Source organism: Podarcis cretensis, assembly GCF_951804945.1.
Source record: "Podarcis cretensis genome assembly, chromosome: 17".
NCBI lineage: Eukaryota > Metazoa > Chordata > Lepidosauria > Squamata > Lacertidae > Podarcis > Podarcis cretensis.
Window position 1 is genome coordinate 10,046,708 of NC_137187.1, and position 21,112 is coordinate 10,067,819.

The 21,112-nt window shown below is 46.6% G+C and overlaps 1 protein-coding gene across 2 annotated transcripts in view; it reads right to left on the reverse strand.

The window, feature by feature from the left end:
* Positions 1 to 4,956: 4,956 nt before the first annotated feature.
* Positions 4,957 to 21,112, reverse strand: part of ZYX (zyxin) — a 31,038-nt gene continuing 14,882 nt past the window's right edge. The window contains exons 3-10 of one of the 2 annotated variants that reach the window (XM_079959490.1): positions 15,542 to 15,729; positions 13,011 to 13,109; positions 11,554 to 12,063; positions 9,892 to 10,042; positions 9,138 to 9,307; positions 6,452 to 6,630; positions 6,190 to 6,310; positions 4,957 to 6,094 (exon numbers count right to left, since the gene is read on the reverse strand). In XM_079959490.1, the coding sequence (XP_079815616.1) occupies positions 5,984 to 6,094; positions 6,190 to 6,310; positions 6,452 to 6,630; positions 9,138 to 9,307; positions 9,892 to 10,042; positions 11,554 to 12,063; positions 13,011 to 13,109; positions 15,542 to 15,729 (1,529 nt within the window). In that variant the 3' untranslated portion in view covers positions 4,957 to 5,983. The remainder of the gene's footprint in view (positions 6,095 to 6,189; positions 6,311 to 6,451; positions 6,631 to 9,137; positions 9,308 to 9,891; positions 10,043 to 11,553; positions 12,064 to 13,010; positions 13,110 to 15,541; positions 15,730 to 21,112) is intronic. The other variant, XM_079959491.1, reaches the window with a different exon arrangement.

Consider the following 21,112-nt stretch of genomic DNA (forward strand, 5'->3'; position numbering starts at 1 on the left):
GCCATGACTTTTATTATACACGGATCAGCCCCTTATTAAGTCAGCTGTCTACTGGGTTCCACAGAACTTACAAGCAGGACTTGCGGCCTTCTCAAAAGGAGGGAGAACTACCTCTAACATAAAGTTACCCTTATAGGATTACAGCTTTTTAAAAACAAAACAAAATGATAGCTACCTTTGCTCCTTTTCAAAGAAATATTCAAGGTTAAGGAAAAGCATCTGATAATCAGATGAAAAAGAGTGCAGGGATCCTTTACCTTTTAGTGGTTGTGTTGAAGAGAAAAAGTTAACAGCATTGTTTGTCATGCAAATCAAAGTGCAGAGCCCTGTACCTTTTCCCCCATCCAGCCAAGACATAACACAACAGCCCCCAGGCAAGGAAGAATTGGTAAAAAGGAGTCAAAATATATTTAAAATAAAGGCACTGTTACCATTTATATGCAAAGCACCAGTTATGTGCAGGGTGTGAGAGAGATGTTAAGAGCATAAAGAACCTGACATAGACACCTACTCTGTACTTACTCAGAAGTAAGTCACACAGTGTCCTGAAGGTTGAAGCCCTAAATTAGTGAGGACAGTATTTAATGTAGTTCAGAAGCCAATGACCAGCTCCAGCTGCAAAGAAGAAATTTAAAGCACAGTCGAAGCAGTAGCAGTAGCCTTGTAGGGTACGTAAGATAAGAAGGGAATTTAACAAAGCAGTAACCAGACTGTGTAACTGCCATACCTATAGGATCAAACTCTATAAAGCCATATTAGGATAGCTATTCTCTATGCATCCAAGGAAAAACAAGAGAAAGGGGTAGAGGAGGGGTAATACTATCTACTAGCGAATGATTTCCAGTTGAATGTAGATAATCGTTTACCAAACAGGAACTTACTGAACTTAACATATACCACATTTTTCACTCTATAAGACGCACCAGGCCACAAGACGCACCTAGTCTTTGGAGGAGAAAAACAAGAAAAAAAATATATTCTGAATCTCAGAAGCCAGAACAGCAAGAGGGATCACTGCGCAGTGAAAGCAGCAATCCCTCTCACTGTTCTGGCTTCTGGGACAGCTGCGCAGCCTGCATTCGCTCCATAAGACACACACACACATTTCCCCTTACTTTTTAGGAGGGGAAAAGTGAGTCTTATAGAGCAAAAAATACGGTAACCTGCAGCATCTTCCTACAATGTGGCTGAAGACTGAGTCACATTCCTCCTCTCCCAGCCTTCTGATCAGGTCCAAAATGACACGTTCCTCAGAATTGCATGCCCACTGAATTAGTTTTAACAAGGGTAGTACATAAAGGACTATAGTTCTATCACTTTAGAAATGCAAGCCATCCCAGTATGGTACTGCGGCTTTCCAGTAGGCACTCTTACGGACTGGGCACTGATCTGGCAAGGAGTGACAATGCCCATGCCCCATGGGCACTCCAATGTCCATTGCTTGAATCCTGAAATGCATTCACTGCTTTTAAGATGTGGTACTAATCAAGCTGCAAGACTTAAGCAGCAGCCTAAGGGTACCATTTTGTACCATAGAACTGGTTTCTCATCACCTTGTCCATAAACATTATGCCCTACATTGTTGGACCTATAGAAAAATGAGTTTTCCACCTACTGAACTCCTTCACAAGTCTGTGAACTTTGAACACTAGGCCGGACAAGTTTGGGACATTTTTTATATACTGATGTCAATTAAGAAAGATTGCAGAAACCAGAACTGCCCAATTTAACATACCCAGTGCAGTTGAACTAGAAAGGTCTTATTGAAACAGTGCGTCTACCCACCACCACTTACAGCTTAGGGACTCATCAAAAGCTTCTGCTGGACTAACGGGGTCAGCTTGAAACAAGTACTATCCATCAGTACAAAAACTATTGTTATGCATGTTTACCATCTGCATAACTCTTCCAAAGCTACATCTACTAACAGGACCTGAAGCAGAAGTATGAAAAAGCCTATAGGGATCAGGCCTACGGATCTTTCCTTCTCAAAAGATCGTGTCAGAGAGCAAAGTTCAGATGGTTAAGTGTTAGCAGCATTAGGCCTCCCACTCAGCAGATGGCTTCTGCTATCAATTTCCTTCCCAGCCTCCAAAACAAGAAACTTGTCCTTCAATACGAACATTCATTTCCTCCAAGCTACCATTTTTTTTTTATTTTTTATCGGCTGTATGGTTTCTTTTCTTGTAACCTTCAGAGTTATCTATGCTGAAGGACTCCAGATTAAGCAGAGGTATAATGAGCTGCCCAAAGAATGGGAGGACCACGGAAGAAACCTCCATCTCAAAGCAAAGTTGGAAGAGCCTGGTGGTGTGAGCCAAGGAGCCATAAAAGAGGTGGGGAGAGTAATCTCACCCCTGCAGAGAGCTGTCTCCCGCAGCAGCCTTCAATTGGGACACAGGCTCAGTGCATTAAAGTCAAGTTATCTGAAGGGTCTCTCCAGCTCCCAAGACGCAGGCAGCAACGAAACAAAGAGATCAAGGGGCTGCTGAACGAAACTGAACTTCACCTGAACAAACAAGCTAAACACTATGCAAACATTTGCCAGGCTCCTCCACTTTGGACTTTTGCTATTTGTGTTAGATGTCAAGTACATGCAGAAGGTGGTGTGTGGCTTTGGGCTAGAGCACAGTCTTTTAACTCTTAAATTTCTCGTACCCAGATCCAGTACCAAAGACAGAATAAATTACAAGGAGGGCTGTGTGTGCTTGGACGTATATCTTAAATTCAATAGATGCCTGCAAACATGCAAAATATGCCTACAGAGTGCAGAGTTTGGCTTTTTTTGAGTTTCTGAGCCTGCATATTACTCTGGCATCAACGTCAGGAGATTTAGAAACCTGTTTTTCTTTTAAAATAAACTGGGTCCTCACAGAAATTCTGCAAGCTCTGTGTTTTCTGCACAAATGGTGAAAAAAATTTCAGGGGGCGGGGGGCGGGGCGGAATAAACATTGCCCTGGCTAAAATCAGTGCTACACTAGAGTCCACAGTTTAACAACATATACTATTACAGGATTCTTAAAGCCTCTATGGAGAAGGCAAGCAAATGTAGTCCTAGGTCAGCAGCAGAAACAGGCTTTTTTAAAACAAAAAACAAGAGCCACTGGTGAGCTACTCTGCACTGCTGGAGTTGCTTTGTAGGGTCATGCATGTTATAGCCCTCATCAAAACAAGGATACTTAACCCCCCCCCCCAATTTTTAAAGAATATGTAAATGGGCGATCTCAAACTATAGCACACTCAGTCACTCAAGTCCACTGATTTAAAAGTATCAACTCAGAGTCATATTCCAAGTAGATCTACTACAAATCGGCATAATTCACATTTCTATTGATGAAAGTCCATCTAGTTCAACTAGGAATGCAGGAATCTTGCCCAACGTAGAGCTCAAATCCATGACCCAAGACCAGGAGTCTCAAGCTCTACCAACTGAGCTATCCTGGGACTTAGTTATCACGCAAGGCATTGCTTTTTTAAAAAGGTAATGACATTTTCCGCCTTCCTTATCTTTAAGCCCATGACTATTCAGTCTGTATTCATTCAACTAGTGTCCAGACATTGCCAATAGTAGTTTGGTGTTTAACTTCCCTCTCTCAGAAGAGGGAGTGGCCCTGGGGTTGCAGTCCTGGCCACATGGGCCACTCAGCAAAGCTAACCTGCTTTTCTAGCCCAGCAATGCTTCAGAGGGCTGGACGTGGACGTCAATCACAGCGGCTGAAAATCCTGAAGCACCACTTTAGCTAACGGGGCCTCTTGCTGTCACCGTGCTGCCGGAGAACAATTTCTATTCTCACCCTGAAGCAAAGTTCTTAACCCGAGGTACTATTTCTGGGTTAGCGGAGTCCGTAACCTGAAGTGTCTGTAAACCTGAAGCATCTGTAAACCTGAAGCATCTGTAAGCTGAGGTATCACTGTATTACTCAATGAGATGCAGCTGAGATCCACAAAATGACGACTTCTTTTGAAGATGAAGGGGAAAGTGCAAGTGGATCAGAGCAAAAAAAAGAAAAGAATGTACAGTGGTACCTTGGGTTACATACGCTTCAGGTTACATATGCTTCAGGTTACAGACTCTGCTAACCCAGAAATAGTGCTTCAGGTTAAGAACTTTGCTTCAGGATGAGAACAGAAATCACGTGCTGGCAGCGCGGCAGCAGCAGGAGGCCCCATTAGCTAAAGTGGTGCTTCAGGTTAAGAACAGTTTCAGGTTAAGAACGGACCTCCAGAACGAATTAAGTACTTAACCCGAGGTACCACTGTATAGACAGGAAACACCACTGAGAACACTGCCAACAAACTGAGGAAGAGCAGTAGCAGGAGAAAAGCTTAACAAGAGGCAGCAATTTTCTCTCTGCCAAATGATGCATCCAATTGGATACAGAGGCAAAAAAAAAAAAGATTGCAGAACTCCAGAAGGACCACTCCAAACAGAATGAATGGAGAGTAAAAAGGCAAATTTGAAGTCAATGTAAACAAGGGTTGAGTGATGTTGGGGCAAAAAAAAAATCTTAACTTCACATATACTATTGAGCTGAACTGGAAGTGACAAGACCAGGAATGAGATCTTGGTTGGGGTCATGGTAGATAGTTTGATGAAGATGTCAACCCAGTGTGCAGTGGCTGTGAAAAGGCAAGATCCATGCTAGGAATCATTAGGAAACAAAATCAGAGAACCATAGAATTGGAAGGGACCTTGAGAGTCATCTAGTCCAGTGTTTCCCAACCTTGGGTCTCCAGCTGTTTTTGGACTACAACTCCCATCATCCCTAGCTGGCAAGACCAGTGGTGAGGGATGATGGGAACTGTAGTCCAAAAACAGCTGGAGACCCAAGGTTGGGAAACACTGATCTAGTCCAACCCCCTGAAATGAGATGGAGGGAGAATGGATTCACTGCTGGGTAGTTTAGCAATGATCTCTCTCTGACCCACCCCAGCCACACACACCACAGAAAGGCTGAAGTTATAATGGGGGGGGGGACCCAACACAAATTTTATTAATGCAAACAGTGGCTGGGACAGACAATATTGAAGATGCTTGTTCAGTCCAGCCCAGGGATTGAGGCTCTGTTCCATTGACTGTGCCAAAAACACACACCAGCAAAGTCACTTACAGCAACCCCCGCAGAGAAGGGTGGGAGTGTGGCCCTGGCAGGGGCTTAGAAGGCACCCATCACATGTAGGCTGCAAACGAAGAAACTCTGATGAGGGTGCCTTTCTCAGCATCAATTCGGGACCATTCCCGGTCACACCACACTCCCAGTTCGACAAAACATGTTGTAAACAGAGAAGTAGTCCTTTGGATAGTTTGCTATGCAGAAGTTGCTAGGCCAAAGCACCACAGAGGTAAAAAAAATAACTGGGGCCACCATAACTCTGGGGACTGGGGACTGGGGGAAATGGTCCATAAACTCCTTGCTGGCAAGGAGAACCATTCAGGCACACAAGTCCAGTACAGAAGAAGGAGATTCATTTATATCATCATCCTGTAGAGCAGACTCTGTCCATCGCCAAAAGTAAGGGTTGAAAAAAATAGTCCCATTAGTTGGGTCGTGTTCCATACCTGAACAGAGGACAGCATTTTGCAGGGTCAGGGGACATAGCAGGTTGGAAGGATCCAGACTTTTCCTCTAAGATTACTTTATTATTTAGTAAGTAAAAGGACTGTAGGGCTTATAGCAATTCCACGTCACTTTCTGCAAAGTCTAGAATAATATACTGTGGCCAGACTAGGCGAGGAGTTAAGGAACACCCAGTCTTGGAAGGGGCAGGTTAAAAAGAAAAAGAAAACACCAGGAAGTGGGAAGAGCCCTTGGGTGGAAAGAGATATTGCCGGACAGACTCTTTCTAAGTAAAAATGCATTGTGGGTTTTGAGGGGAGGGGGAGAGGAATGACCAGAAACAGCACAGAGGAAAATCAGGCCCACTGACTGGGCTGGGTGGGGATGGGGAAGCACATAAAGGGCACATCCTGATCCAAGGTCCTTAGACCGCAGCTTTGGCCCGTGTGGTGTGACATTTTCTACACAGCACGTGCCCGTCCAGGGGGAAACAGCCATTGTCATCTGCTTCGATGGAAAGGGGCTTCCCACAATCCTGAAAAAGAGGAAGAAAAGGGAGAATCAACGCCACTGAGGCAGCAGAAATGTCAACGAGGGACTAGCGGGAAGGGGAGAAGGGAATTGGCTCACCTCACAGCGGTAACATTTCATGTGGAAGTTCTTCTCCAGGGCTACCACGCGGACGGTCTCATCCTTTCCGGGCTCTGGCATGATGGGCTCAGCACACACAGAGCATCGTGGGGCGTATTTTCTGCAAGCACAGAAGAGGCGGTATGAGGACTCGAACTTTCGGTTTCAATCTTCTAGGCCAGACTTGCCCCGGTCATGTCACGAAGGTCCCAGGTGAAGTGGGAGGAAGAAGACGCAGGAAATGAAAGAGGAGGTCACCCACCTGTGATAGTCGTCCACGCAATGTGGCTGGTTGGCTTTGTCCACAATGAAGGAAGCTCCCTCGAGGGCTTTGTGGCACACCACACAGGTGAAGCACTGAGGGTGGTAGGAATTGCCCGTGGCGCGCAGCATCCTGTCTGTGATCGTTTGCTTGCACACACAACACTTCTCCAGGGTGCCCTGGAGAACAAAAACCGGGTCAGAAATGTGACCACAACAGCAGCAAGAATACTCATCGCAAAGTATTGGAAAACACAAGATCTACCCACTCGGGAAGAATGGCAGACGAAGGTGATGGACTATATGGAACTGGCTGAGATGACTGGCAGAATCCGAGACCAGGGAGAGGAGTCGGCGGAAGAAGAGTGGAAGAAATTTAAAGTTTATCTTCAGAAATACTGTAAAATTAAGGAATGTTAGAAAGATGTTGGGGGAAAAAATTATGTGGTTTTAGCAGAAAAGATATACAGGATTAAGTAAAAATGAATTGGTGAAAGAGAGAATGTAAAATTATAGTATATTAAGATAAATTATTAGGATAAAAAACAAAGTTGGAAGGATTTGCTGGAATATCTAACTGAATTAGAATACAAAAATGGGAGGCGTGAGGAAGTCCAGGAAATAAGTGAATGTAAGTAAGTGATTTAAAGGTTTGACTTGTTTCTTATTTCTTTTTCTGTTTTTTGATGATGTTTTTCTATATGTATTGTTTTTTCTATTTCTTCTTTGACTGTTATGTATATATATATATTTGTTTTTTTCCCCTTTTTTCTGTAAAATTATTAAAAACAAAAACAAAAAAACAAACAGGGTGAGAAATGAAGGAGGCCTGTCCTCCAGAAACAGAACCATTTGTGGAGACATGTCAGAGGAAGAGATTATAGGGGGCACTCAATCCCTAAGCTGTGGGGCACAGGCTGCCTCATGAACGTTCCCTACTTTAAGGTGAGACACTGACAAACGTACAGAACAGATATCAATGTATGGGGAAATGATCCATAATGAATTGAGGGGGGGGGATGTTTTAATGTACATTCCCAAAAAAACCCAGAGTCCTTTCTGTTGGGGATAATTCAGACTGAAATTCCCAGGTGTCAAAAAAGGTTATTTAGGTATGCTACTACTGCAGCCTGTGATTTGTTAGCCCAAAAATGGAAAATGAGCGAGGTCCCAACTAAAGAATAACGCAAACCTAAGTTGACAGAATATGCACAACTTGCAGGCTTAACATACAGAATAAGAGAACAAGAAGAACATAGGTTTAAAGAGGTTTGGAAAATGTTTACTAAATATATGGGAAATAATTGTGCACAGCTGAAAACGCTGGCAGCATCAAGATAAATTCAACAGTGTAAATAAGTTTTGATGGATGCAATAATGGAATAGTGATTGGTATAGTTAACCATGGAAAGAGAAGAAGGGAAGCCATTGATATCTTAAGGATGTAAATGGGAGAAAACAGGCAAATTTAAACAATTCTCATCCAACCTCCCCATCTCCCAAAACAATACAGAGCATAATGTCTCTCCAGGATCGCATGCTCAAGATCTCTTTTGAAACCCATCAATTGCCCTTTAACAATGTTGAGCAGACCAAAATTGGGCAGCTTAGCAAAAAAGAAATCTGTGAAGAAGGCAGCCTTAATCAAATCTTACACCAGCCATGAACTGGGTGTCTTCAGAAGCTGCTGCCTGAGGCAGAGAGCACGACAAGTGTGAGGACGCTGGAGGGGGGGCTTGCTTGCATGCATAAGCCCCCGTCCACACTTTGAGCTTCTGCGTGTTCAGGCAAATGCCTGGTCACACCCACAGTGCACAAGCACACGGTGGTATGTTTGCGACACCATCGAAAGAGACTGTTGAAGCCAGTTCAGATGTAACTTTTGTGGCACAGAGCCATTGTTGCGTGGCACAGATCCACACTGGGTTGACATGGTAATGCAGACAAAGACTCCACCGTGAGCTTGACAACTTCACTGCCCTAGGATCTTTGGATAAAGGGTGGTATATTAAGTGAACAAATAATGATGATTTATTCCCACACTAGGAGACTGGAGTCAAGGGGTTGCAGTGTTCAAAAATACCGACATCTCAAGATGAATTGACCCCACCTTGACCACCTGACCCAACAAATGGACTAATATCTGAGGTACCTGAACACGTGAAGAACGGCTGTTTTTAATGAAAGTTGCTTCCTTTCATAATGAACTTCTGAATGGTTTCTTCTGAACAATGTCAGTATAGGAAACAGGGCAACTTTTTCGTTCGGGAAACTAGCCCAAATAATGAAATTCCGACCAGACGAATTAACAGAGAAAAAAGATGAAGAACTCTAGCTGGTTGCCGAAGCAAGATGTGGCGGCCATTTTAAGACATTCCAAAATTCGCTTGGGGAAAACAAGCCCTCTGCTGCTGAGGTAACGCCAGAGCATGGCTCCTTCCAAAATGCCCTGATGATTGTGATTGGCCACCCTGCATAGGAGCCAACTCCTAGGGGCTGAGGTCTCTTCGGACCCCCCACAACAAAGTATTTGCTCCCCCCCCCACAAACATTGATAGGCAGTACCATTGAAATGGTGTGTGTTCACTGTGACATGTGATTGATTAGGTGGGGCGGAGCTTACCTGTGTCCCGCCCCCTCCATATTTTATTCAAGAAGGCGCCCCTGCCCCCCTGCATTTCACTCACCGCATAGCACTCCTCGCAGAAGGGCTTTTCGTCCACGTTGTAGAACTGCTGGCCCTGCAGCTGCTTCTCACACTTGAAGCAGGTGAAACACTCCACATGGAAGAGCTTGTCTAGGGCGCGGACAGCCGGCTGCGTCCGCGACAGGGCTTTGTGGCACAGGCCACACAACTCTGCAGCGGCAGGGAGAAGGGGGAGAGAAAAGAGGACTGTGAGAGGCTGCTGGCAGGTCATATCTCCATGCCATACGTATCTACGCCTCCAGGCAAGAAAGGGGAAGAAGAAGAAGAGTTTGGATTTGATATCCTGCCTTTCACTCCCCTTAAGGAGTCTCAAAGCGGCTCACATTCTCCTTTCCCTTCCTCCCCCACAACAAACACTCTGTGAGGTGAGTGGGGCTGAGAGACTTCAGAGAAGTGTGACTGGCCCAAGGTCACCCAGCAGCTGCAGGTGGAGGAGCGGGTAATCGAACCCGGTTCACCAGATTACAAGTCTACAGCTCTTAACCACTACACCACACTGGCTCTCTGAACACAGCTACCATCTCCATAAGAAGAAGATTGTAGCATTCAGCGGCAGAGAGCTGAGCGGAGGGAAACACATCAGCCCACCCACCCACCCCCAAACCTCTGTGCGTCTGGTTTCTGATGAAGGCACCGTAGCAGAGAGAAAGAGGGGGAGGTGTGGCAACAGTAGACCGAAATCCCATTCACTCTCCATCACCGGCACATGCAAAATATTTAATGTACACACACACCAGAATTGGTGGCCTCTGCATGAGGAGGTTGGTCCATGTCCTTCATGAGCTTCTGGGTCAACATCTCCAGTTCCTCAACCTCTTTCATGGTCAGGACAGAGTTGCCCCTGGGAGGGTCTGATCCAGTGTTCGCAAAGGGCGCCGGGTTACGCTGGACAGAGAAATCAAGAATCACTGAGACCGGAACATCCCTCCTGCTAGCCTCTCAGACACCACATATTCCAGGGAACAGATATATGCTCAAGATCACTTAGTATGGCCAAGCCATCCTTTAACATTGTTCTGCAATGCAGATATTCCTCTGCCTGTCCACACGTGGTTTTTTCCCCATTATCTAGCCTGTACCCTTCCTTCTCCCTGATGAGACACCACCTTGCAGCTCACAAGATTTTGAAAAGTTTCCTTTTCCTGTAATAACTGTATTGATGAAGAAACTTCCTTTTGAGGAACTTCTGTCCTCCGTTTGCTTTGCAATGGTTTTGTTGGATTGAAAGATTCAACAGACACACTTTTACCTCTGGGTTTGTTTGTTTTTAAATTCCTTCTTCTATAAAACCAGTGGGAGAAAAAAGTACATGTGCCCAGTGCTCTTTTGCAACTGCCCTCAATAGAACGGGCTTAGTTGTTAAGCTGGCAGAGGGGAAATCTCTCTTACCAATACAAGCACAGAGGAAGAGGAAGAATGTAGCTTCATCCTTCTGGGAGCCCACCGACCCACAAATCTTACTGAGGCCTCTCTTTTAAAATGGCCGCTAGGAACTACAGTAACAGATGTGGGATCCAGCCAGATTTGATTTATTGCTGACTGGTATAGCTCAGTCGGCAGAACATGAGACTCTCAATCTCAGGGTCGTGGGGTTCCAGCCCCACATTCGGCAAAAGATCTAGATCATGGGTAGGCAAACCAAGGTCCGGGGCCAGAACAGGCCCAATCACCTTCTAAATCCAGCCCATGGACGGTCCGGGAATCAGAGTGTTTTTACATGAGTAGAATGTGTCCTTCTATTTAAAATGCATCTCTGGGTTATTTGTGGGGCTTGCCTGGAGTTTTTACATGAGTAGAATGTGTGCTTTTATTTAAAACACATCTCTGGGTTATTTGTGGGGCATAGGAATTCGTTCATTATTATTTTTTCCAAAATATAGTCCAGCCCCCCACAAGGTCTGAGGGACAGTGGACCAGCCCCCTGCTGAAAAAGTTTGCTGACCCCTGATCTAGATGACTCTCGTTGTCCCTTCCAACTCTATAATTCTACAGTGGTACCTCGGGTTACATATGCTTCAGGTTACATTCGCTTCAGGTTACAGACTCTGCTAACCCAGAAGTAGTACCTCAGGTTAAGAACTTTGCTTCAGGATGAGAACAGAAATCGTCCTCCGGTGGTGTGGTAGCAGCGGGAGACCCCATTAGCTAAAGTGGTCTTCAGGTTAAGAACAGTTTCAGGTTAAGAACGGACTTCCGGAACGAATTAAGTACTTAACCCGAGGTACCACTGTACTCTACTCTACTCTACTCTACTCTACTCTACTCTACTCTACTCTACTCTACTCTATTCATTTATCTGCCTATATATAAATCCTGAATGAAAAGTCCATCCAGCATTGCACACTTTCCTTGTTTCTCCACCCCCCCCCCAAAGTTGAGATTTATTCCCCACTCACCACGTCTCGCGGGGCAGGCGGTTGTCCAACAGGACGTGGCTTCTCCTGAACCTGTGGCTTTTCTCGATGTTGTGCATAGGTGAAAGCAGGCGGCTGTGGCCTCGGGGCTGGCCCTGCGCCAGAAGCAGGTGGGAAGCGAGGCTGCGGAGGGGTGGCGGCCGCCTGGCGCGGGAAGCCGGACGGGATCCCTGCAGCTGCTTTGGGTACAAATCTGGGGGCCACAGCAACGGGGGGTGGAGTGTATTTGGGGGCTGACGGAGCTGGAGGAGGAGGAGGAGCCGGCGGTCCTGGAAGCTGTGTCGATGGTGAGTCTCTATTCTGCTTCACCCACGGTGGAGGAACAGAAGCCGTTTCTCTCTGCGCTTTGGGCACGTAGCCTGCGCTGGGGCTGGAGGCAGCGTTGGAAGGGAAGGAAACAGGAGCTGAAACATCCTTAGGTGGAGCAATGGTTTCTGGGGAAGCTTTGGGTCCAGAAGCCAGGCCCACGTGAGCCATGGAACCTGGAGATACCTGCAGAAATAAATATGGTTATCAAAGGGGAGAAGAGGCCAACATCGTAGCATCCAAACCAGACCCATCTTGGTCCAATCTGCTCTCAGTGTGGAGAAGAGGAACAGGGAGGAGATTTGGGGGGAGTACAGGAAAGAGGGGGTTGTTGCAGCCAGACATTTGTCCACACACCTGCACACCACAGTGTGGCAAAATCCTCCTTATCCCTTGGCAAGCAGATACAGAGGCTTGGCTACTCCAGGGTGAGAAAGCTCACCGGAGAGTAACTTGTCCAGAGACTAGCTTTGTCCTTAACAAAAGCAGGCTTTGGATCCCAAATCCAAGCATAGTGAGCCTGGCTCCATCCTCTGTCTCCCCTGGAGAAACCATAGTTGGTCCCCAGTACTCACTGAGGGGGTCAACCTATCACTGGGCTGCACCACTTATGGCTGCCAGTGGGGGCTTGCATGGCAGAGTGCTCTGGTTTTTTTTAAAGATAAAAAAGTTCTCTTCACGCAGAAAGCTAGCATGTCAGGCAAAAGGGTCCTACAGTGGCATTGAGCTAGGTTTTACTCAAAGATGACCCACTGAAGTGAACGAACATGGCAAAGTTAGGTCTGTTAATTTCAATGGGTTTAATCCTCCAAGTGAAACTTAGCTGAATATCACTCAAGTCTTCTTAACATGCTAATATTTTAAAATATAGATATACCCAGGGCTTTTTTTCCATCCAGAATTCACTTCTTGTGAATTGCCATTTTAAGAGAACAAGGGAGGTGTTCATGGTGAGTTCCGGCACCTCTTTTTTTTTTAGAAAAATAGCAAGAAAAATAGCAACAACTTTTTGCATGGGGAAGGGGCTCTTCAGTCCTTGGCGCCGTCAGCTGTAGCCTGAAGTGACCCGGCACAGGCTGGCCCCCTCAGTGAGAACAAGGCCTTGGACATGCTACCCTGTTATTGCAGCTCACCCGCGGTCTGAAGGGGTCATTCTTCTCCATGTCATCCAGCATTGAGGACAGAGTATCAATCTCCAAATCAATGCTGCTCATCTTTCCACGGGCCTGCCCCTTCCGTCACGGAGAAGAAAGGAAGTTACATGTTAGAGAGGGTTACCAAGCCCGTCCTGAAGGCTGTCACGTCAACAACAGCCTTTCACATCCGTTGGTTAGTGCACTTAGCAGGAGAGCAACATGTCGGAAGGGCGCAGAGCAAAGGGCTGGAACTTTGAATTGTGGGAGAATCTCGGCTGCTGTGGTTTGCGTTTTCAAAAAGGGAGCTTCTAGCCGCCAGGATGCACTTTGAGATAGAAAAGCTATTCGCCTTTCCCCCCTTATTTTTGCAAGATTGCAAGGCTGAAAATGAATTGTGTATATTGTCAGCTGCGGCTAAAGTTGACTCACGCCATAGCATAGCAGCAAAAAAACATTGCTGTGCACTAGCCAGCCAGATGGTGGAGATGTCAGGCGCTTATCCTGGCACCCAGGCATCTTCACTTGGTCGCAAGTAGCCAATAGTCATGTGCAAAATGCGCCTGGCCCCTGGCTAATTTCGAACACTGCTCAGAAGTGTATGAGCAACCCCTGGTGAAATCTCAGAAGCCAGATGATTGGCTTAAGATGTATCGCCACTGCTCAGCGCATGCAAAACATAAACCTTTGCTCCTCCCCGAGCCACTGAATCAGAAATGTGCAACACAGTGAAGTATAAAATATATCATATATATATTGCAGCATATATTGCAGAATTATGTTCCAAGTAAGAGCCATAGCTCAGTGTGCTGGGGAGGTAAAGAGTCCCAGTTAAATTCCTAGCATCTCCAGGAAATTCCAGGGAGATCATCCCTGTCTAAAGCCCTGGGAGACGTTGCCAACAATGCTGAGTCAGATAAGCCAGTCAAAGAATCACAGAATTGTGGATTTGGGACCCACGAAGGTCATCCAGTCCAACCCCCCGCAATGCAGAAATCTCAACTGACATCATCATCCATGACTGATGGCCATCCAACCTCTGATTTGTACTAGACCAGTTTTGTATAAGGCAGCCTCCCTATGTTCCCATTTCAGTTCATTTCACTTTTAATTTGTACACCGCCTTTCTATATTACTATAAACAAGGTGGTTAACCAGCTGAAGAAACAACTAAATCGTCAGAAAAGATCTCTCTCACACACAATCTGATCCAATACAAAGAAGTCACAACTTCAAAATAAACAACTTAAATAAAGCAATATTCAGCAATCCATTGGAATATAATAGTAAACAGTAAAATTAAATATCAGCAGATAAGAATTAAGCAGTTTACATTTACCAATTACAATAAAGAATAAGGAAACTATAATCAATAAAAATAGCGGCAAGTCACAATGCATAAAATACCACAAAACATGCAAAACCATGCAAAAGGATCCAATTGAGAAACAAGGACAACTTATAAAACAATTTTTTGAAAATATCCCTTAACCCCTCTTCAACCATATACCCATTTTTCTGGATTGCTGTGCAACATCATTTCATTTGTATGGCTTACTTACAGTGGTACCTTGGTTCTCAAACTTAATCCGTTCTGGGAGTCCATTCGACTCCCGAAAACCAAGGTGCGGCTTCCGATTGGCTGCAGGAACTTGGCTGCACTCAATCGGAAGCTACGAAAGCTGCGTCAGACGTTTAGCTTCCGAAAAATGTTCGCAAACCGAACACTTACTTCCAGGTTTACGGCGTTTGGGAGCTGATTTGTTCAACAATTAAGCCATTCAAGAGCCAAGGTACCACTGTTATTTCCCCATCTCTTGGGGCAAAGTTTTAATCTAACGAAGAATGTGAAGGACGCCTGCAATCCTGGAGAAGGCCAGAGGGAGGCGGCAGTTTTCTCACCACCATCCCATTCTTGGGACCACCTGATCGCTTGCTTATCATGCAGTCTAGACCACACCTCATCACCGCTATGGGCCACACATCGAAACATCATGGGAACAGGAGAACATGGGCGTAGGCAGGATATTTCTTGGAGGAGGGGGCTGGACTTAGTTGAGGGGGCTGGACTTTTGTTAAGGGCGGCAGAACCAACGTGATTGGTCAATTAGTTAAGTACAGTGGTACCTCGGAAGTCGAACAGAATCCATTCCGGAAGTCCGTTTGACTTCCAAAACATTTGGAAACCAAGGCACGGCTTCCGATTGGCTGCAGGAACTTCCTGCAGCCAATCAGAAGCCACGGAAGACGTTTGGGTTCCAAAGAAGGTTTGCAAACTGGAACACTCACTTCTGGGTTTGCGGCATTCGGGAGCCACAACATTTGACTCACAAGGTGTTCAGGATCCAAGGTACGACTGTATTTCTATTGTTTTACTTGATTGGGGGGAGGGCATCTGTCGTCGTCCCCCCCCCCAGCTACGCCCATGCAGGACAACTATGGCAAAACAGGTCTTTCCCAATAAACCTTCCACTCCCCCCAACCACTGCCATTTGCCCACCTTGATAGCATTAACCTACATGAATACTCACCTGGGGGGCAGGTAGCCCACTCAAAGCCACGGGTTCCTCCTCCAGCATTGGTGGAGGAGGCGAAGGGAAGACGTCTTCTGGCGCTGGGGGAAACGGCTCCTCGAATGGGGGAGGCGGGGGAGGGAATGCGCTGTTTGAGGAGACAACCATCTCTTCCCCAGGAGGGGGAGGTGGAGGGGGTGGAAGTTCTGCAGGGAACAACAAATGGGCATGTATTATTATTATTATTATTATTATTATTATTATTATTATTATTTCCGTCACAGCGCCCCTTGAACACACCCTGTTAAAACCAGCATTTGAAAATCTCCAGGCGCCATTTGCAACTGGCTATCGGCAACTTGTGACCGAGTGAAGATGCTCAGGTGTCAGGATGGCACCTGATGTCTCCACCATCTGGAGGCGCATGCCTGGGGAATCCTTGGATCTGAACTGTTTTCACTATTAATAATAATTTTTATTTTTTATACCCCGCCCATCTGGATGGGCTTCCCCAGCCACTCTGTGCGGCTTCCAACAAAATATTAAAATACAGTAATGCATCAAACATTAAAAGCTTCCCTAAACAGGGCTGCCTTCAGATGTCTTCTAAAAGTCTGGTAGTTGTTGTTCTCTTTGACATCCGGTGGGAGGGCATTCCACAGGGCGGGCGCCACTACCGAGAAGGCCCTCTGCCTGGTTCCCTGCAACTTGGCTTCTCGTAGTGAGGGAACTGCCAGAAGGCCTTCGGCGCTGGACCTCAGTGTCTGGGCAAAACGATGGGGGTGGAGACGCTCCTTCAGATATACTGGACCGAGGCCATTTAGGGCTTTAAAGGTCAACACATCCTGTAGAATTTTATCTGTTATATCAGGCATCTCCAAACTCAGCCCTCCAGCTGTTTTGGGACTACAACTTCCACCATCCCTAGCTAACAGGACCGGACCAGTGGCCAGGGATGGTGGGAATTGTAGTCCCAAAACAGCTGGAGGGCTTAGTTATATTTTATCTGCACAATTAGGATGAATTTCAAGGGACCCAAAAGTCACACAGTATTGGAAAAATACGACCTTCGAGCCGTCTGGCCCAAAAATGGTAACTAGGCATACCTAGTCTGAAATCTGAAAGAGGAAACCAAGCCACACACTCAAGAACAAGAAGCCAGCAGCATATCCTTTGCTGACTGTGCCAGCAGCACAAAACAAGACCTGCTGCATTCCTGTATCATCCTGGGAGGAAGAGGGGGGGGAAACCTCAGCATTTGGCCTTTGGGGACAAATACTGACCCTGCCTACTCTCAAAGGATTACAGCCAGATTACAGCCAGAGGGGAGGCACTCTATCCATGTAAGAATCTGGACCGCAACAGCAACAACAGATCCCCCCTGCTCTCTCCCACTCTCCCACATCATGCAAAACCAAAAAAACAACAACATTAACATAGCGTATTCAGAGTGTTCATATACATTGTTTCAGAAATCCTTTCAGGAAGTCTGTAAAGCATTCATTCCTATATTGCAGGTGAAAAGCAAAGAGAACACTGGTTTGCCTATAGCAGGCACCCCCAAACTCGGCCCTGCAGATGTTTTGGGACTACAATTCCCATCATCCCTGACCACTGGTCCTGTTAGCTAGGGATGATGCGAGTTGTAGTCCCAAAACATTCCCTGATTTGTATTTTTTCTGGGGAGAAAAGGGCATGACAAGAGTTAACCTCAGGTTGACTAAGCAGCACCTATGAGTTCATCATTGGGCAAAGAAGTGTGAGACACGTGTGTGTGTGTGTGTGTGTGTGTGTGTGTGTGAATGAATGCATACATTTGGGCGTACTATGGCAGTTGCAGGGGGGATTTTTTTTAAAAAAGGCATTTTACGGCCTGGCTCCCAGACAGGGTGTTAAAATTCCTACTGTTAGAAAAAGCTGATTAGCAGCTGATGCAATTTCAAGCCTTATTCTACAGCACACTGGAATACAGCACAGCAGCATTTCTGCCGTTCCATCGTATCTTTTAAAAAATATTTCCTTTCACCTTGCAGAACATTTCTGTTATCGGAGGCAAGAAATTAAGAGGGAGGAAAAAACAGAGCTCTCTTCATCTAGTTAAAAGATACTTAAACTACCTTTTGCTTTTGTCGTGGCCATGTGGCTTAGATCGTTTTGCACCTGGCACTATTAACCTGATTGGCATCATCTGTGGCACGGCCACCGGTTGCATGCTGTGTTCTGGAGCCCTTGCGTGGAATGATCCGTGAAGGAGTTATCCCATGCAAGATCGGTGCAAAGTTGCAGAACAGAGTTTCAGGGTGACAGAAACAACCAACCGGAAACCCCCAACAATTAATTGCCGGGAGTAAAGGTAAAGGTAAAGGTACCCCTGCCCGTACGGGCCAGTCTTGACAGACTCTGGGGTTGTGCGCCCATCTCACTTAAGAGGCCAGGGGCCAGCGCTGTCCGGAGACACTTCCGGGTCACGTGGCCAGCGTGACATCGCTGCTCTGGCCAGAGCCAGAGCCAGAGCCGCACATGGAAACGCCGTTTACCTTCCCGCTGGTAAGCGGTCCCTATTTATCTACTTGCACCCGGAGGTGCTTTCGAACTGCTAGGTTGGCAGGCGCTGGGACCGAGCAGCGGGAGCGCACCCCGCCGCAGGGATTCGAACCGCCGACCTTTCGATCGGCAAGCCCTAGGCGCTGAGGCTTTAACCCACAGCGCCACCTGCGCCGGGAGTAGCGCTGGGCAATATCTTGATTTCAACAATGGAATATATCACCAGCTAAACATCCTGATATGCTGATCTATCAGGATGTCTGAAATAAGGATGGAGCTACGCAGGCATTGGCTGGCTTCATAGTTTTTCCTGCATTGTGATTGTTGCATAGCACACACACACACACATCATGATTCACAATATATTGCCAGGTCAAAAGCTATGAAACCGATATTGCGATATGGACCTTGTTGTAAACAAAATCTGCCCTTTCCCCCTTATGGGGTATCCAAGAGCCTGTATAGAGTCCTTACATGGGTTCCCTATTGGTAGGAGAAAATAACAGAGGCCAACCAGAGCATATTGAGAAGCAAAGCAGCTAGTAAGCCTGATCTTTATTAAAGCTGTGGCAACAGGGTGCTCCCCTCACACGCAGGAGGACGGAGGAGGACCCAAAACAAAGGTGTGCCTGCCCTTATATAGACATTTTAAATTCCCTACTCTGGAGCTCAAGACCACCCCTCCATACATCAGACATACATCACAGAAGGGGTGTAACCCAAGACCACCCCCCACAAACATCAAACCTACATCACAGAAAAGGTGGTCTACAACAGAAATTTGAGTGTTGTTTTTCCTGTCTGCCAGGTTATCTGATAATGGCTTATCTGAGTGCCTTTCCTGGTAGTGTGGCCATTCCTTTGAAATGGTGATTACCCAATTCCTGAGACAATGGGAAGGTTCCCTCACCCCCTCTCTCCTTGCAGAGAAAAGATTTGGTCAGTTTGGGAGGTTTCAGGATGGTCTTCCTGTTCTGCTCCAGACATGTGGTTTATATATTTATGTACGTGTTTGCTTTGAACATTTATGAACATTTATTACATATCACGGGTGGCATTGTGGGTTAAACCACAGAGCCTAGGACTTGCCGATCAGAAGGTTGGCGGTTCGAATCTCCGCGACAGGGTGAGCTCCCGTTGCTCGGTCCCTAGCCCTAGCCGGGATTACAGATAAGCCCTCAGCAGACACCAGCAACAAATACCCACTACTGCCAGCCACCAAATCTGCAACATCATCTCCAGATCTAAGGAAAAGCCTTTAGGGTAGGAGAGGTGGGAAGACAGCAGGATTGATCAATAAACAAATAAAAGGTTTCCACATACCCAGGGGAGAGGGGGGGGGGTGAGCATAGATATGCTCCCATCGGCTTTTCTCTCCCTCCCTGCCACCACAATCCTACCTAGCATGGTTTGTTGTGAGTGTCAAGTGTTGTTAGGTGACCCTCCCAGAGTTCCTGTTCAGATGGGTTGACTGTCAACCCACTCTGGGAATTGTAGCTCCACTGAGGGGAAAAGGAGTTTCCCAACAACCCTTAGCAAACCGCAGCACCCATACCGTATTTTTCGCTCTATAGGACGCACTTTTTCCCCTCCAAAAATGAAGGGGAAATGTATGTGCATCCTATGGAGCGAATGCAGGCTTTCGCTGAAGCCTGGAGAGCGAGATCCCTCTCGCTCTCCAGGCTTCAGGAAGCTATCTGCAAGCCTTCGGAGCCCGACGGAAGTTCCTGCCGGGCTCTCAAGGCTTGCAGATAGCAGTCTGCAGCCCGGGGAGCGCAGCGCTGCCTTTGCGCTGCTTCCCCGACCTGCTCTTGAATGCCCCTTGAACGCACCTTGTTTTTGAGGGGGAGAACAAGAGGAAAAAAATTCCCCGGTTCTCCCCCTCCTATGGTCCGGTGCATCCTATGGTCCGGTGAGTCCTATAGAGCAAAAAATACGGTAATTCCTTGGGGAAAGCCATGGCTTTAAATGTATGGTATGAAGGCATCCCTAATATTTTCTACAAGAACCATTAAAGCCCCTGGTGACTAGATTTTTGCATGTCTCCTTAAAAATAAGCATTCTTATTTGAACGGGGGGGGGGGGGCAGATAAGCCAGCAAGACCAACTTGATGCATTCACATCCACTCAGGCAAGCAGAGAGGGCTCTTTTAAACCCCTCCTTTACCCTCTGAAAAGCCTCACTAAACAATACAGCCATTAAAACTTGCGTGAGCCAAGGTACAAGCGGGTGGGGTGTTAAAAATGCCTTTGTCCGTGCATCAACTCTCAGGAGAAAAAGCAGAGCCAGGAGGAGGAGTCCATGGGACTGGAGATTGCGACGGCTGCTAACACAACCCTCGGGCTATATATCCCTCTGTTGGAGTTGAGAGTCAGGGAATGAGGACAGCGGAAGTGAGCAGGCAGATGACTATGTCTGCCAGAAATGACAGCAGCCCTCTTCTTTTTGGGGGGAAGGGACTAATGCAATGCTTCTTGATCTTGCTGTCCTGCTCAGATGTGAGGGCTCCGTCGGCTCACACACCAAGACAAATGGAAGTTTCCCAACTTTGTTTGACCAAGGTGTGAAGGACACATGTTTGCGAAGAACCATACTAGTGACAGCTTTTATCATCCCTGCAAACTGATAAGATCAAAACACACAAGGCTAGGTTCCAAAAATGTCCCCCCCCCCCAAAAAAAAAAAAACAACACAATCCTTGGGTTTACCAGTCCTCGCTCTTTTTCTCATTTCTTTTCTGGGGGAAAAAAGGGAGATTTATGTTTCACCAACTGCCTTCCAAAGTCCTCAGAATGAGTCACAAAGCTTTAGGTTTCACAGATGTGACACAATTTTCACCTTGCAGGCGAGTGATGCAAGGCAAGGTTCATTTGACCATTCAGAGCCCAACCAGGCCACTCTGAGGAACGTGGTAAAGGTGACGGGACCCCTGACCATTAGGTCCAGTTGTGACCAACTCTGGGGTTGCGGCGCTCATCTCGCTTTGTTGGCCGAGGGAGCCAACGTACAGCTTCCATGTCATGTGGCCAGCATGACTAAGCCGC